The sequence below is a fragment of the Canis lupus genome, chromosome 3, assembly GCF_011100685.1.
Source record: "Canis lupus familiaris isolate Mischka breed German Shepherd chromosome 3, alternate assembly UU_Cfam_GSD_1.0, whole genome shotgun sequence".
Taxonomy (NCBI): Eukaryota; Metazoa; Chordata; class Mammalia; order Carnivora; family Canidae; genus Canis; species Canis lupus.
In genome coordinates, this window is record NC_049224.1 from 27,167,541 (window position 1) to 27,183,252 (window position 15,712).

Below are 15,712 nucleotides of genomic sequence, written 5' to 3' on the forward strand. Positions count from 1 at the left end.
CCTCCTACTTTTACTAAGCAATACACTCTCCAGAGTCTGATTTGTGCTCCTTCTTCTGAATGTTTAGTCAATTTAATATACGCACTGGACATATTCGGGGGGGAAAAATGCTAGGCTCCTCAGTAGAGTCATTTTAAAGATTAGGTGTTGTTTAAAAACAAAGGCATACCATTCGTCACAATTACGAGGCAGGAAATATAGTACTCTGCTCTGTAGAATTAGAACTTTTCTTGAAGGACTCTTGTTATTCGACCTTGCAAGCACCCAGCTTCTCTGCAGATGATTTTGTGACATCCCTCAGAAGTTCCAGGTCCTGGAAAAACTCAGCACAGTTTACTGAATGCTTTCCATTTAAAACTGTTTCACGGCATGATTATGGGAATGGAAAAGAAAGCACCGTATGAAGTCAGTTGTGGTCGAGGCTACCAGTTCTGGGGGGCAGGACAGAAGGTCTGAGTCTCGTCAGATGCCCCTGCCAGAGCACCAGCCCAGCCTTCTCCCACCTGGGGGACCACAAAGGGGCAGCGATGGGCGACGTGGCATGGGTCCCAGGCTGCCAGCTCAAGGTTTAGGAATAACTGCCTTCTCTTTGTGTAATAAGTTATTTTCCAATGCCAGGGTCTCATTTCTCCTGCTAACAGAAAACATGACAAAGAACACACAGCCCAGGCCTTCCCGGGATGCCCTCCCTATGGCTGCATATGCCAGTGTTTCTGGAGCTTATGCAGGGCCAAGGCCTCTGCAGTGGGACCCACCTGGTCCTCCCTCCCTGTCTACACAGGAGGTCCTGGACAGCCTCGCCCTGGCCTGGCCTGGCCCGCATGGCCCCTTCAGGCCCAAGCCCTCTCCCTCCCCACCGCCCCACCCCCACTCCCAAGCATTGCTGCCAGGGCACCTCTGTACCACGCTGACGTCACTCCAGAGAACGCAGGGCTTGCAAATCCTCTCACCTCCACGTTCACCTTCTAGCTGAACAGAATATCTTCCCGGTTTGGAAAAAATCACTTCTTTCCTCCCCAGTTTCTCCAGGACAATCTGTTTCTCTCTGTCTTTCTGTCTCTGCCTCTCTCTCTCTAATTGAATCCTGATCTGCTAAGGGCTTAGGCTTTGGTTTCCAAACCCTGGATGCCAAGTCTTTGCCTTGTGCTCAGTCGCAGTGAGGCAGGAGCACAGAGTCAGCTATTATCTGCTTGAATGCAGATAAGAAAGAAGGGACAGGGGGGAAATGAATAAAAATCCTAATAGATAGAGAGCTCAAAATCTTATCCAGCCTGAACACACACCTCTCCTGACTTGCTCTCCTGAGATTTGCACCCCCAGTGTTTGTTAGGAAATACTCCCTCACTCCCTCCAGCCACATTTACTGATTTTCGGGTACCTACAAGCCTATGTCTTCACCTACAGACATGCATACGAGGTACAGGGCAGGACCAGGGCCCTGGGAGAGAAACTGTCCTTTAACTGAGGAAGGAGCCCTGACCCACTCAGCTGAGCACAACACCCATAGGTGAACCATTCTGATGCAGCCAGGGTTCTTACAGGCCCTGGATGGGACGACCGTATGGAGAAACAGAACTGTAACCCCAGCGTGGGCCCAGGGGAGGCTGCTAGTGGCCTGCCTCTTCCCACCCCTTCCATAAACATGCAAAATGAAGTGCGCAAAAGAGCGGGACACAGAAGGTAGAGTCTTTCCCGCTCTGCTAGAGAGAGGCCCCAGGATCACGGAGACACAGGGCCCCAGAACCACCTGAGGAAGGTGGGTAGATGGCCCAAAGTCTTCAGAGGTCACGGAAGCTTTGGCAGGTCATAGGAAATTATGGTCTGCATCACATGGCTGATTAAGAGGCCAGCAGGGAGGAATGAGACAGGAGCAAGCAGCGGCTGGGTTCTGTGGGCTGTAGCCTCCTGCGTGCCCCTTGTGTATTCCCAGTGACAAGAGCAAAGGCTTTGTCATTATGCAGGCAGGAACGGGCTGGGGAGGTGGCTGCTGTTTTAGCAGAGTTAAGGACAAGCTGTTAAAGAACCTTAACCAGGATCTGTAAGCTAGAAGGAACCCAGGCAGTTACAGATACCCACACTCAGGCCTCTGGGTCACCATTTTAATGCACGCGCCACCGTAGAAGGCAAACCTTCCTCCTAAGTGGACCTGGGTTTAAATTCCAGGTTATGTCTTAGCTATCACGTTCTTTGCAAACTACGTCTCTTTCCTCTCATCTGTAACTGGACATTACAGTTTTTGAAAGTACCTGGCATATCACTTGCCATGCAACAAGGAGCAAATCAATGGGAGTTGCTGTTTGATTACTAGCACTATTATCACCCAATCCCTTCGTTTCACTAGTGAAAAACCAGGGCTGAAACCTAGAAGGTTCTCGACTCTCTTTGAGTTTTTGCATGTCCGAGCCTGCAGTGGGCCGGTGAAGAGAAGAGAGAACATGATCAAATGTCCAATGGGGGAATTCTGTGAGAGCCTGGACATGTGGTCACTCTTTGTTCACTCATCAAAGCCATACACTTGGGTTGTCATAACTTCTCTGGAGGTATTGGGACTGAGTCAGCAAAAAATGATGCTATTTGCTGAACCCAAGCCGTGAACAGCTGTGCTGGGTTAGAAATAGCTTTTCAAACAATGACTTTCTTTGCCAAGTCAAAGGCACAGCTCGCAGTGGGCTTGGAACCACAGAAACATCTAAGAGAAAAGCTGTCTTTTTCAGGGGGGCACTGAGCAATCTTTTACCTTCAAAATAGGGAAATGACCAAGGTCTAGAGCACATTCTTTGGCCTGTTTTGGAACAAAGACACAAAGAAAGATTCAAGGGAAAGAGGAGTCTCGGCAACGTATTAAGATGAAGCAGGTTCATCAAATCAAAATCCCAGCAGGAACTGTCAGTTATAGAACTTCAAAACTTCTGGCTCCCATATCCTCGGTTGCCTGTTGTCAAGAGCACTTGTGGACATAATAGCCAAGTCTATGTCCCCAAAACCCAGGCCAATGAAAGAAAGCAATGCATTCGGTGGAAAAGTCATAAAAATAAAGACATCCTAATAAAGCGGTTGGACTATTCTCACAGTATTCTGACCAGAGAAAGGAGCTATGGAAAGATTCTTTCACCATCTATGATCCACTTGCCATAAAAGCATAAATCATAGGATGTTGGCAATGGAAGGACCGCAAAGGTACGCAGCACAGTCCCTCAGCCTTGCCCAAAGGCTTCAAGCTGACGTGAGACATCTTCAGTACTAGGACCCAGGCTTTTGCTCCCAGCTGGAGTCCTTTCCACCATCCCGGCAGATGTCCCAGAGGTGCCAACAGCACGCATTTCCAGAAAGCACTCTAAGCACATTAATCCAGAGGTGCCATCTAAGTACCAATCAGGACTAGCATCTGAGGACCAGGGATAAAAATAGCACTGCATGTTGAATCCGAAAGGACCAGGAGACCAACAAAAATAGAGGCTGCCTCCAGCTTTGATCAGACGTGCTTCAAGTTCACTTCCAAGTCCTTAGTTTGGAAACCATATATGCTTCCAGGTAGAAAAAATAGAACAACTGGTTAAATTCCCAGGTCCATCTAGACAAGCTTATGTAATACACAACTTTACCTGAAGTCCTGGACAATTCCTGATATTCCAACTGTTACGAGACACCATTTATAAGTCTGTTTCATTCATAGAAAAAAAAATTCCAGACTCCAGCTCAGGAGGCAGCAACACACCTTCCTCTTCTTCTCATGGTAGTGGTTTCCTTTCGGGTTGCCTGGGACCCCAGGTCTTGGGGTCGGGGGAAGAGGCAGGAACTCTCCCCCAAACTCTAGGAAGTTGCTAACTGCTGGCTTTCACACCTGGCCCTTGGAAGGTGCTGGTCATTGGCAAAGGTCTCACTGGTTTAAGGTGAAATACAGCAAGTAGACCCAGTACAGAAAGTCTCCAATGAAGCAAAGTATATTCAATTTAAAGAAGCACTCTTTACTCTTGAGATGACTTTTCTGGCCTTTTGGTGCTAAATTGTCTTTTTGGAAATGACTGTAGTCCATGGTACATGTTTTCTTAATCTTTTTTGAAAAAGTAACATACTGGCAGTCTTATGTTGTCAGTCCCCAGAACTGCATTCTTTGGTTTTGGGAACTCCAATTCTGAGAGCCCCTGCTCAACACCTCCCCATTTCTCTGGTGAGTAGGGAAGGTTTTTTGCTATAGTGTTCATTCTTCAAGGCTTCACAGGGGATGAATCAAAGGTGAAATATAAGACCAAGTGGGGACTGCGGGCCCCTAGTTTTTTTTTTTTTTTTTTCACCATTGGTGCCTAGGAGCCTGTGGCTCACTTATGAATTAAATATTACAAAGGAGTATTTACTTAATGGTTTATAAGAAAAATTCTGGGTGAGCCAAGGGTACCTCAAATTGTATTAATTAGCACTAATTAGAAATGCATGATATTCCAGGTAGAGACTAATCATTCAGTTTGAAGCTACTGCCTCATGAGGTGTGGGGTGGAGGGAGCTGGAAGGGGAGGTGACTAAGCAAACCAAACACAATTCCAGAATTCCAGAGGAACATTTGATCTACCTAGGAATACGATCTTTCAAATGATATTAAAATATTAATTTTCATTAAAAACACAAATATTTTGGAGATAGATTTGGCTAGACCTTGTTTGGCATTCTGTTGTTTGTGTTATTCTGTTCTTGAAAGCAAAACAAGACAAAAACCAAAACCATATTCATATCCTGTCGGTTACCAGCTCCTTCCTGTGCTCTTAGAAATCTCTCTCAAACGGTCTTCTATTCCTCGTCTCCCATGGATGCTGCCTTAGGCAGGCCCTCACTGCCTCCTGCCTGAAGCATGGTTTTCAGGCTTTAAAAAAAATCAGAAAAATATCTTCAAGCAAAATCTATATGGAAATCCCATTTATAAACAAAGCAGAGCAGAAGTAGGGGTAGGGGCTGAATCCCTGCTACCTCACCCTGGGCCTCCATCATTCATTCATTCAATGCTCTTTGAAAACCACTGGCTTACTGTGTCAACGTAATTTCTTGACTGGGCCTCCTGGTTCCAGTCACCTGTCTCCACCATCTACTGTCCATCCTGGAAGCAGAACTAATTTTCTAAGACTCAGATCTGATCTTCTCACTGCGCTCTTCAGAAATTTTCAGTTGTCTCCTCATTGTCTGCTGATTGACATTCAACCTCCTTAGGCCCTTCAAAGTTGGCTTCACCATACTTTTCCCTCCTTCTCTTCTGTGTGCTGCGATCCATCTCCTGTGTCATTCCCCAACACACTGTGGACATTCATGCCCACTTGTCTTTGATGGTGCTGCTCTGTCTGCTTGGACCTCCCTACTCCATCCTTCTTGCTCTGATGTCTTACTGTTTTTTATGGGAATATCACCTCCTCGGTTCAGCCTGCCCTAATTACCACAGCCCTCTTCCCTCAAAATCTGTATTGATAGTTAGATGCCACGTGTCTGGCTACCCAGCTGTTGCTCAAAGGCAAGCATCTTATCTTTATTTATGTTGATATCTGCAGTATCACTGTTGCCAAGGTGCAGCTGATTAGAAATAGCAAATTGGTTTTATTCCACAGGCCAATTCCTATTGATTGGTGATGATTTCCTGGAATGCAATTTTGAGAAAGATACTGCTTCATCTACAGGCTGTGGCAAAGTACTTAGTTGACTAGCAATGTCTGCCATGGGCTAGGGTGCAGGGTGTCAAGGCATGCTTGCTATATGCCTGGCCCCTCGGCAGTAAGTGCACAGTCAATGTTTGCTGGTAAATAGATGCATTAAAAGATTTCTTTAGGATCATGACATTTAGGCTTTTTTAATAGTTCAAAGTTTCCCTTTAGTCCACTAAGCTTTTTTTAAAAAAGATTTATGTATTTTATTTTAGAAAGAGAGAGTGGTGGGGGGGAGCAGAGGAGAGGGAGAAGGGGAGAGAGAATTCTAAGCAGACAGGCCTCTGAGGGTGGAGCCCAGCACAGGGCTCAATCCCAGGACCCTGAGATCGTGACCTGAGCCACAACCAAGAGTCAAACGCTCTTTGGCCACCCAGGCGCCCCAGGGAGCTTTTGCTGTCTCATTCCCTTGAGTGAGGAGGGCCTTCAGCCTTGAACTCAAGCTGATGTTCTGGTCTAGCTGGGTCCGGCTTTCGCACGGAGCCCTGCGTGGTGTCATTTCACCTGAGGCGGTTTGCGGGAAGGGCCTCTGCTGTTGGCCCCAGGGCGGGTTGGAGAGCCTTGGAGGATGAGGGGAGGGAGGGGATGGGAAGGTGGTGGGGTGCTCGACCCCACGACCCCGCGGCGTCTGCAGCTGCTGAGCTTTCGCGGAGACCAAGGCTCGAGCCAGGAGCTGGAGGAGCGGCCTTTACTAGGGGCCCGGCAGGACGCGGGGGCCAGTGCGGGGGCTCCAGGCAGGACGCGGGGGCCAGTGCAGGGGCCAGTGCAGGGGCCGGCGGGACGCGGGGGGCAGATTCGGAGAAGGGGCCGCCCTCGGTGCTGGGCAAGCCCAGGCGGACGCATCCGGGCCCCGGGGCATCCGCCGCAGGTCCCGCGGGGGCACTTGCCCTGGGGTTGCCGGCGGGGTCTAAGAGCGTGGGTCCCCCGGGTGCCGTCGTGGCACGAGGTGGGTCCCGGGGTGGGCCCGGCGGGGCGGCGAGCGTGGGTCCCGGGTTGCGGCGGGCGCGAGCGTGGGGTCCCCGGGGTGCCGGCGTGGCGCGAGCGTGGGTCCCGGGTGCCGCGCGGGCGCGAGCGTGGGTCCCGGGGTCCGGCTGGGCTCGAGCGGGGTCCCTTTTTGGCGTGGGCGCGCGTGGGTCCCGGGGTGCCGGGCTTTTCCTCTTCTTGTCCCGGGGTTCCGGGCGCGAGCGTGGGGTCCCGGGGTGCCGGCGGGGCGCGAGCGTGGGTCCCGGTTGTGCCGGCCGGGCGCGAGCGTGGGTCCCGGGGTGCCGGCTGGCGCGAGCGTGGGGTCCCGGGGTGCCGGCGGGGCGCGAGCGTGGGGTCCCCGGGTGCCCGGCTGGGGGCGAGCGTGGGGTCCCCGGGGTGCCGGCGGGGGGGGCGCGAGCGTGGGGTCCCCGGGGTGCCGGCGGGGCGCGAGCGTGGGTCCCGGGGTGCCGGCGGGGGCGCGAGCGTGGGGTCCCGGGGGTGCCGGCCGGGCGCGAGCGTGGGTCCCGGGGTTGCCGGCGGGGCGCGAGCGTGGGGTCCCGGGGTGCCGGCGGGCGCGAGCGTGGTCCCGGGGTGCCGGCTGGGCGCGAGCGTGGGGTCCCCGGGGTGCCGGCGGGGCGCGAGCGTGGGGTCCCCGGGGTGCCGGCGGGGCGCGAGCGTGGGGTCCCCGGGGGTGCCGGCGGGGCGCGAGCGTGGGTCCCGGGGTGCCGGCGGGGCGCGAGCGGTGGGGTCCCGGGGTGCCGGCCGGGCGCGAGCGTGGGGTCCCTGGGGTGCCGGCGGGGCGCGAGCGTGGGGTCCCCGGGTGCCGGCGGGGCGCGAGCGTGGTGTCCCCGGGGTGCCGGCGGGGCGCGAGCGTGGGGCCCCGGGGTGCCGGCGGGGCGCGAGCGTGGGGTCCCGGGGTGCCGGCGGGGCGCGAGCGTGGGGTCCCGGGGTGCCGGCGGGGCGCGAGTGTGGGGGCCGGTCCGGGGGGGTGGGGGCGCCGGCGGCCCGGGGGAGGGGAGCAGCGGGCCCCCCGGAGCAATGCCGGCGCCAGTCGTGGGGCGCCGCGGGGAGCAGGGCAGGGTGGGCGGGAGCCGGTGCCTTGGAGCCCCGTACCCCTACACTCTGAGGGGGTCGGAGGCACACCACGGGTCACAGAGGCTTCCAGAAGCCGTTTCCGGGGATCCAGCTCTGGGTTTCAGGGCTGAAATCCCCCGTGGCTGTCCCCGCCTCAGACCTGCGCCGCGGGCCGCGGACCATCCCTGCGCTCGGGACATTCCCGCGGGGCCGCCCGAGCCCCGCCAGCCCCCGCCGCAGCCTCGGCGCCTGGGCTTTGCAGGCCCGTTGCTCCCCACGTGGTTTGCAGGGGGGAGGTGGTGCGGACGAGAGGACGGTTCTTCGTGGGAGACGCCGGGAGCGGGATATGCTGTGGGGATCCCTGGGGACAGAGGGGCGGCCCGCGTCCCTATCTAGGCACCTGTGTCGCCTGTGGCCACGGCACCTGCCACATCAGCCAAGAGCCGTCTGACATAAGGAAGGTTCACGGCATCCTGATGGGTTAGAGCAGCGCTACCGTCGCTTCACCTGTGAGATGGGCCTGTGTCTCACAGCCCTGTTCCCTGGGATCCCTCCCTGACTTTAGGGCCATCATATTAGGGTCCCCGCAGCCGTGCTGGGCCGGGGGTGGGGGGCGGAGAACAGTTTCCTCCATTAATGTGTCAGGGGCAGGAATTCTGCTCCTCACAGGTCTGCTCCTTAAACCTTGATCTTGAACCATCTGTTCCCAGGGTTTTCCCACCTTGCAAAGGAATCCAGGGAACATGGAGAGTTTTGCACACTCTGCACCTATTAGTCTCCCTGCTGATCACACTTCAGGGCGCTGGGACGTTTTTCTAATGGCAAACTCCCGTTAAGCTTGAGTCGCTTAAATTGTATGGTATCAGCAATGTTCAGGGGAAACATTACAGCTGACCAAGCAGAAAGGCCTCTGGAAACCTCTTCGCCTCTGCTGTTATCCCATTGTCCAATTCTCGTTTCACAAAGAAAAGAATTTACCCTTTAGGAAGGATGCTCTGGAAATTTCCTCTCTCTCATCAGTGATTTCGCCAGATGCAGTTCTTGCCTCCCCCCCACTTGCTGGGCAGCAGGAGGTACATATTTTACATGCATCTGAGGTTGCCAAGGAGGGTCCTGGATACCGTGACTCCATGTAAAGGACAGGGCCTACCCCTCATTCCGGTGGGCGGGGAGGGGGGAGCTGTCTTAGGATGCTCTCATCACTGGCTTCATTTGCAGGCGGCAGCAGGCCACCTCCTGCTGTCCTAGAAGTGCCTGAAGGCTTTCTGGGGCTGTGTCAGGGATAGAATTTGATCACAAACTTTCTGGTGACTTGAGATGGAGCTGTTTGTGTATCTGTTGGCCATTTGCACATTATTTTCTGTATATTGCCTATTCAGACCTTGCCTATCTTTCTACTGCTTGTGTCTGTCAGAGAGTGTCTTTGGAACAAGGGGCAGAGAGCTACAGCCTACTGGCTGGCTGCCTAATTTTGTAAATAATGTTTAATTGGAACATGCACATTAGCTTATGGGTGAATGTCTGGCTGCTTTCTATGCCACGAGGGCAGGGTTAAGCACGCAATAAAGGATGAATTGTCTAAAATATTTACTAGCTGGCCTTTTACATAGAAAGTTTATAGATGCCTGACTCAGTAGTTGAACTCCATCTAGCAACAAGACAATACAAATTGTAACAAGGAGATAGCACTTCATACTCCCATCCGACTGTCCTCATAAAGTACAAAGTGAGAAAAAAAAAACACACATAGAAACAAAGACACACATATAAGTACGTTCACTGCAGCAATGTTTGTCAAAATTTTAAATTTGGGTACTTTTTCACAAGGAAAAAGAAGATACACATTTTGCCAAATGCATACTTTTTTGAGATTTAATATGGTTATAAACCTCCAAAACCTAAGGCTGAGCAAAAAAGAAAGGCAATTTGCAGAATGATACAAATAAAATAGCACATTATTTCTATAGTATTTGAAAATATGTAAACTTAATCTCCAATTGTGGATGAAAGATAAGGAACTAGACCAATTTCCAAAGGCTCATGGGGGCTGGCGGGTGGAAAGCGAGGCTGGGATGACCCCCATGGTGGTTTACTCTCAAGGTTGTGTGAAGGTGAGAGGGGAGCCCTCTCCACAGCCCTGAGAGTGAGGAAACCTCTGGATACTCTGCCTTTCATACCCTTTTAATCTGGGGGTCAGCATATCATCATATGGAGATTTCTTGCTCCCGCCCCCACCCTCCCCTTACAGATGCCCACATTATATTTATCTGCTGACGCATCAGGTCTCTTCAAGGTTCCAGTCCAATGATCTGACCACGTACAGGATAAATGCATGTAAAGCACATAAATACCAACTTCAGGAAGGTGGTCATGTTTGGTAGGGGTGGGGGGAGACAGAAGAGAAGGGTGTCCAGAAGACATCCTATGCTAACTAAACTTACTGTGGTCATCATTTCACAACACACGCAAGCCAAACCAGCATGCTGTACACCTTCAAACTAGGCAGTGATGTATGCCAATTGTTTCTCAATAAAACTGGGGGGGGAGGTAGAAGACATCCTAGGACATGTAATGTCTGTAATGTCTTTCTTTCTGGCATAGAAAACAAGTGTGACAAAATGTTATCATTCGATTCAGCTGGGAGAGGGCAATGTGTAAATCCATAGGGTGGAAGGAAGTTGGGGGATAGAGGAGAACCAGAGCTTCTTGGTAGAAAATGAGAAAAATCTATTTTGAGGCAGAAGAGGCTGGTCAGAACTGGCATCCAATCAAGGCTGATATGCCTCCAGTTCTATATTCAGTGAATATTTTTTGAATGAACAAATCCAACACACTCTTATTGAGCAGTATGTGCTAGGCGCTGGGGTGAGATACTTAGTTCCTGCCTTGGAGGCACTTAGAATCCAGGGAGCGAGTTGATGCTGATGACTGATGTTCCTGTGAAGAAGACTGGGACCTGCACAACATACACAGTAGCAAATTGCTGCAGGGAGCCGTAGGGGAGAGACACCTGTCTGGGGAGAAGAGGATGGGGGCAGGGAGTTCTTTAAGCAAGAAGTGTGAACATTAAGGAATTTCTAAAGGACCAGTTGAGGGGAGGCTGAGAAGCACAGCTCAGGGAAGAGTGAGTGAGTGAGTGAGTATCTGGCCTCATCAAGTGGAAACTCATGTCAGATATAAGGGGTTGGGGAGGCTCTGGCTGCTATTCTAACCTTTCTGTACTTCCATAGGTGTGGGAAACTACTAACGGTTGGTAAGGGCAGTGTAACCTGATATATCCTTACAGTTATCTCCCAAAATGGATAGAGGGGGACAGGGAGGCCTGGTAGAAGGCTGTTGACACGTGTCCAGGTGAGAAACGACATGAGCATGACTCAGAGAGTGGCTTTGGGGTCAGAGAGGCAGGGACAAGTGAGGATCCTGTAGAGGTGAGGGGGAAAGGATGTCACAATCACCCTGAAAGTTTCACTTCCCGAGGTACCAGCCATCATGGCAGCCGGACTCCCACAAGAGCATACTCCTGGACACAGGTTGAGGCCCAAGAGTTGGTCCTATGCCTCTGGGTATCGGGATAGCATTTTCCTCTGCACTGTAACCTTCTCATTGCCCCCAGACTCTGGTGTAGAGCTATTTTCTTAGTAGATACTCAGCCACTCAGGCCCAAAGAACAAAAAGAAGACAATGGATTATATCAGAGACACTAAAGATTCTTCTTGGCTTTTAGCACCTGAGGTGCAGAGAAGATAAATTTCCAGAGCTGTGGGGCCAGCATCACCCAGTAACAGAGGGGCAGAGCTCCTGTGTCCCGCATGCTGCCTAAGTTCCCAAAGACACACAGTCAGCCTGTGGAGTCCGGAGAGCCCAGAGAGGAACCAAGGGGACCTGAGCTCTCTGTCTAGCTCTGTTCCCTTCTGCTGTGGGACTTCAGGTAAGATTTGCTCTGGTCCTCGCTTTCTTCATGAAATAAAGGGGTGGAATCACATAAATCCTTTGTTAAGATGCTTTGGTTGCAAACAACAAAAACGGACTTTAGCAAACAAAAGAAAAGAAAGAGAAGAAAGAAGAGAAAAGGAAGGAAGGGAAAGAAAGAAAAGAAAAAAGAGAGGGATCCCTGGGTGGCGCAGCGGTTTAGCGCCTGCCTTTGGCCCAGGGCGCGATCCTGGAGACCTGGGATCGAATCCCACGTCGGGCTCCCTGCATGGGGCCTGCTTCTCCCTCTGCCTGTGTCTCTGCCTCTCTCTCTCTCTCTCTCTCTTTCTGTGTGACTATCATAAATAAATAAAAAATTAAAAAAAAAAAAAGAAAAAAGAGAGAAAGAAAGAGAAAGAAAGAAAGAAAGAAAAGAAAGAAAAGAAAAGAAAAAAGAAAAGAAAAGAAAAGAAAAGAAAAGAAAAGATATTATGGGGATATCTAATAGCTTATAGAGTTGAAGGAAAACTAGAGACTCAGGTTTGAAAAGTGAGAGGAACCAGGACAGCTCTGGGGGCTAACTCAGTGGCCTTGTCAGGCAGAGGTGGTGGGGAGCATCTCCCCCATCCTTATTTCACTTGTCAATATTCACAGTATAAGTGGTTTCACTGAGTTCACTGCCCACCCCTAGGGGAAGGCAGAGGAGGGCATACTGACATTTTTTCCACACCACACACTGTGGGAGAAACATAGTTTCATAAAGAAAATTGATTCTTACCAAGAAGGTAAGAAGGATGCCAACTGGCCAGAAGTGACTTTCAAGTTTAGTATTTCCAAGGAGATGCAAAATTCAATAACCTATAGCATGCAGTGCGGCATGGCTCATGAATAGAACCTCAGCAACAAGGGGCCATAGACCTTTCCCCTCTCCAATGAGGTAGAGGGGTGGTGAATGGTGAGGGTGGGTAGGAGTGTGGAGAGGGGCTACAAGAGGAATGGCCATAGTGTGGGAGGCTCTAGGGGCCTTCTCTGCCTCTCCCGAAGGCACCTTTCTTTAATCAAGGCCATAGCCTCCCTGGCAGCACTGTGAAATTGCTTGCTGGATCCCTCTTCTTCTGAGATCTGAGGATTAGAGGTAATTCCAAAAAGTTTCCAGGAAGTCCATGCATCTGACAGCCTAAACTAGGGCTTTATGGGGGAAAGGGGGCCAAGGAGCTAATGTTTTCAGAGGACTCTGGTAGAGATTCCCCCAGAAAAGAATTTCAAAATCTGGAAAAAAGTATTTAAAAAAATAATGAAAATTGGAGCCTATGACACATCAAGAAATGGAAGCTGAGTTCTTGTGAGGACAACCATGGAATCAGGAACTATTCATTGTGAAAAGGAAGAGCCTTTGTAAAAGGTTTCCAAAGGAGCTCCAAGTCCAGGACTGAAATGCAGGTTGTGGTGCCAGGCGCAGCTGGGGACATGGAGAGGGTCATTTTAATCACCACAGGTCACTCGATCCAGGGCTACTGCTCCAAGGCTATGAGGCAGGGCAATACCATAACCTGAGTCCCATCCAACTCTGTTTCTGAGGGGGTTCTGAAGGATGTAGACAGTCCAGGGCTACTCAAAACTAAAAGCAGACTCAAGCAAAGGCATGAATTGGGAAATATGGGAGAAGAGGCATCTAGGAGGTGGTGACCAAGGTAGCTAGGAAGGAGGGCGGGCAGGATGGGACTGAGGCGTTTTAGTGCATCTAAAACGTTGACCACCCCTACTCAGCAGGAGCAACAGGGGGAGCTGCCATGTGAGGTTAGCATGGGGAAAAGTTCTTTTCACCAGGCAAGAGGGAGATCTTCTCTACTGTCAACTGATAATCCTTACCCATCCCTTTATCTGACTTGGTCTATAGGCACTTTAATTTGACCTACCACCCAGGGATGGCCCTAGGATGAAGAGAAAGCGTACAACAGGAGGGGCTTGAAACCTGATCCAGAGGAGGGAAGTGGAAGGAAGCCAGAGGTTAGGTTAATGTTGTGGAACGGCGAATACACCCTGGATGTGTAATAGCTTGGCGGGCCGAGAGCAGGAGCCCCATACTGCCAGTGGTACTCCTAGGTTAACCCTACCAAGGATGTTGATGTGAAAGCATGTTACAAAGTGGCAGGCTCACTATAAGCCTCTCTTCTTTCTTTTTTTCTACTGGTATTTAGTTATAATTTACTTGAGTCATTCCCCCCGTATTAGTGTCTGGGCCACTAGATTAATAAGGTCCTTGAGGCCAAGGACGGTGTCTCCTTCATTTTGGCATCCTAGAATTGGCACGGTCCTTCATGTATCATCAGACCTCAGTTGTCATGGTTGTGTTTAATGGAAAGCAGTATAGACGTGGGGGCTACTTCCAGAAGACATTGTGTTGTCCACCTGTGCTGACTGAGATCTAAGAAAGCCACAATAACCACTGAGGTCAACTATCAGCAATTCCTTACCCGATCCCCCGAGACACAGGTCATCAGAAATGTGGCTGTGTCTGAACACACTGGCTGGTTTCCATGACCATCCGGTGGCTGTCTATCCTCCTGCAGAGGGAGGAGAGCCACTCGGCCCAACCACAGGCTAAACAGGCAATTCCAGTGTCGGCCTCAGTTCTGCCGCAATAATTGCCCATCCTCCCATCCGCAATAATTGCCCATCCTCCCATCCTCCTTCGATGCTAACAAACACATTTATCTCTTGATGACAAGCATCTGGCAAAAATAAAAAATAAAATAAAAATAAAAAGGCTTAGGAGTTATCAATGGGAATAAAGAAAAGCACCTTCCCATCCAAGTGTTTCAAATTCACTTGCCCTTGTTCTGTTGGCCAAGGACCTTGGAGAGAACTTTGTGAATAAAGCTGGAGGTCCAGGCTGGGCTCTTGTCCCGGTTAGTGATGCTGCCAGGAGACTCTTCAGGTGCCCTTTTGCTGATTGGAAATACAAACTTTAACAGGTCTTACCAAAGACCTCTTCTGTTATCTTGGTTTGATAAGGATAAGGCACCAGAAGGAAACTGAATAAGTGCTCCCTCTCCAGGATGAGATGGCAGGTGGAGAGGGACCCCATCGTGCCATAAGTGCAAAATTGTGTTTCTCTAAAGCCCGTATGACTCAGAGCATGAGTTTGGGATGGATTTGTGGTTATCAGGATACAGATATCTGTGTGGAAACCTCCAGCTAGTCATTTGAACTGTGTCTTTAAACATGTCTCAATACTATTTTGAGCTCTCACATCTGAAGATAAAGCCATTTATGTTTTCAGCATGAATTCATTGAGCCTTGGAATACCAATGGGGTCATCAACACAGCCAGACATCTTGTCATGGCTCAGCTACCTACCAGATGAGGGACTACATTTATTTTTACCTTTGCCTCTATTTGGATTTCCTACCACTTACTTCTCTTGTTTCCAAAGGCTTTCAAAATGTTCCTAGAAAAGAGATAAAAAGGTTTAAAAAAAAGAGATAAACTTTCTTTTAGCATCAGTGTTCTAGCAGGATCTAGATAGACACTGTTAATATCTAACAATAGATATTTTGGGGTATGGCCATGTGCAGGGATACTTAACAGTGGTTATAGATACTAGATCTATATATACTAGTGTAAGCAAGGTTAATTAAAAAGAAAAACCACTCAAAAGAACATGTATTGTAGGAGTCCATTTTGTAGGAAAAAGCAACCCCCCTGAGTTAGTGTGTGTGTGTGGCATATACACATGCACGAGCAAATATGAATAAAAACTACCTCTGAGGATAAATACCAAACTGTAGCAATGTTGTTATTGGGATTTTCAGGGTGGAGAGAGGAGTGGATCATGGGGGATATTTTACTTCTTGTTGGATACATTTCTGTTTTATCTGGATTTTTAATAATAAGAATGTGCTTTTCCATAATGAGGAAAAATAAAGATTATTTAAAAATATTTTCTGCCGCTTTGGACTGTCACTATTTTTGGCACTCCCTAGGATCCAGAAATAGTAACTCACTCCTTGGCATACTCCTGCCTCATCTCGGACCTGTCTATTCTTGTACTTTCCATAGTTTCAAAGGATAGGAGTAAAAGAACTTAT

The 15,712-nt window shown here is 50.2% G+C and overlaps 1 protein-coding gene across 1 annotated transcript; it reads right to left on the reverse strand.

Moving 5' to 3' along the window:
• Window positions 1-6,170: 6,170 nt before the first annotated feature.
• Window positions 6,171-11,200, reverse strand: LOC119876121 (basic proline-rich protein-like). The gene is made up of 2 exons (XM_038532131.1): window positions 11,168-11,200; window positions 6,171-7,760 (listed from the first exon to the last, which is right to left on the reverse strand). The coding sequence occupies exons 1-2, from the start codon at window positions 11,198-11,200 to the stop codon at window positions 6,171-6,173; spliced, it is 1,623 nt and encodes a 540-aa protein (XP_038388059.1).
• Window positions 11,201-15,712: the final 4,512 nt, after the last annotated feature.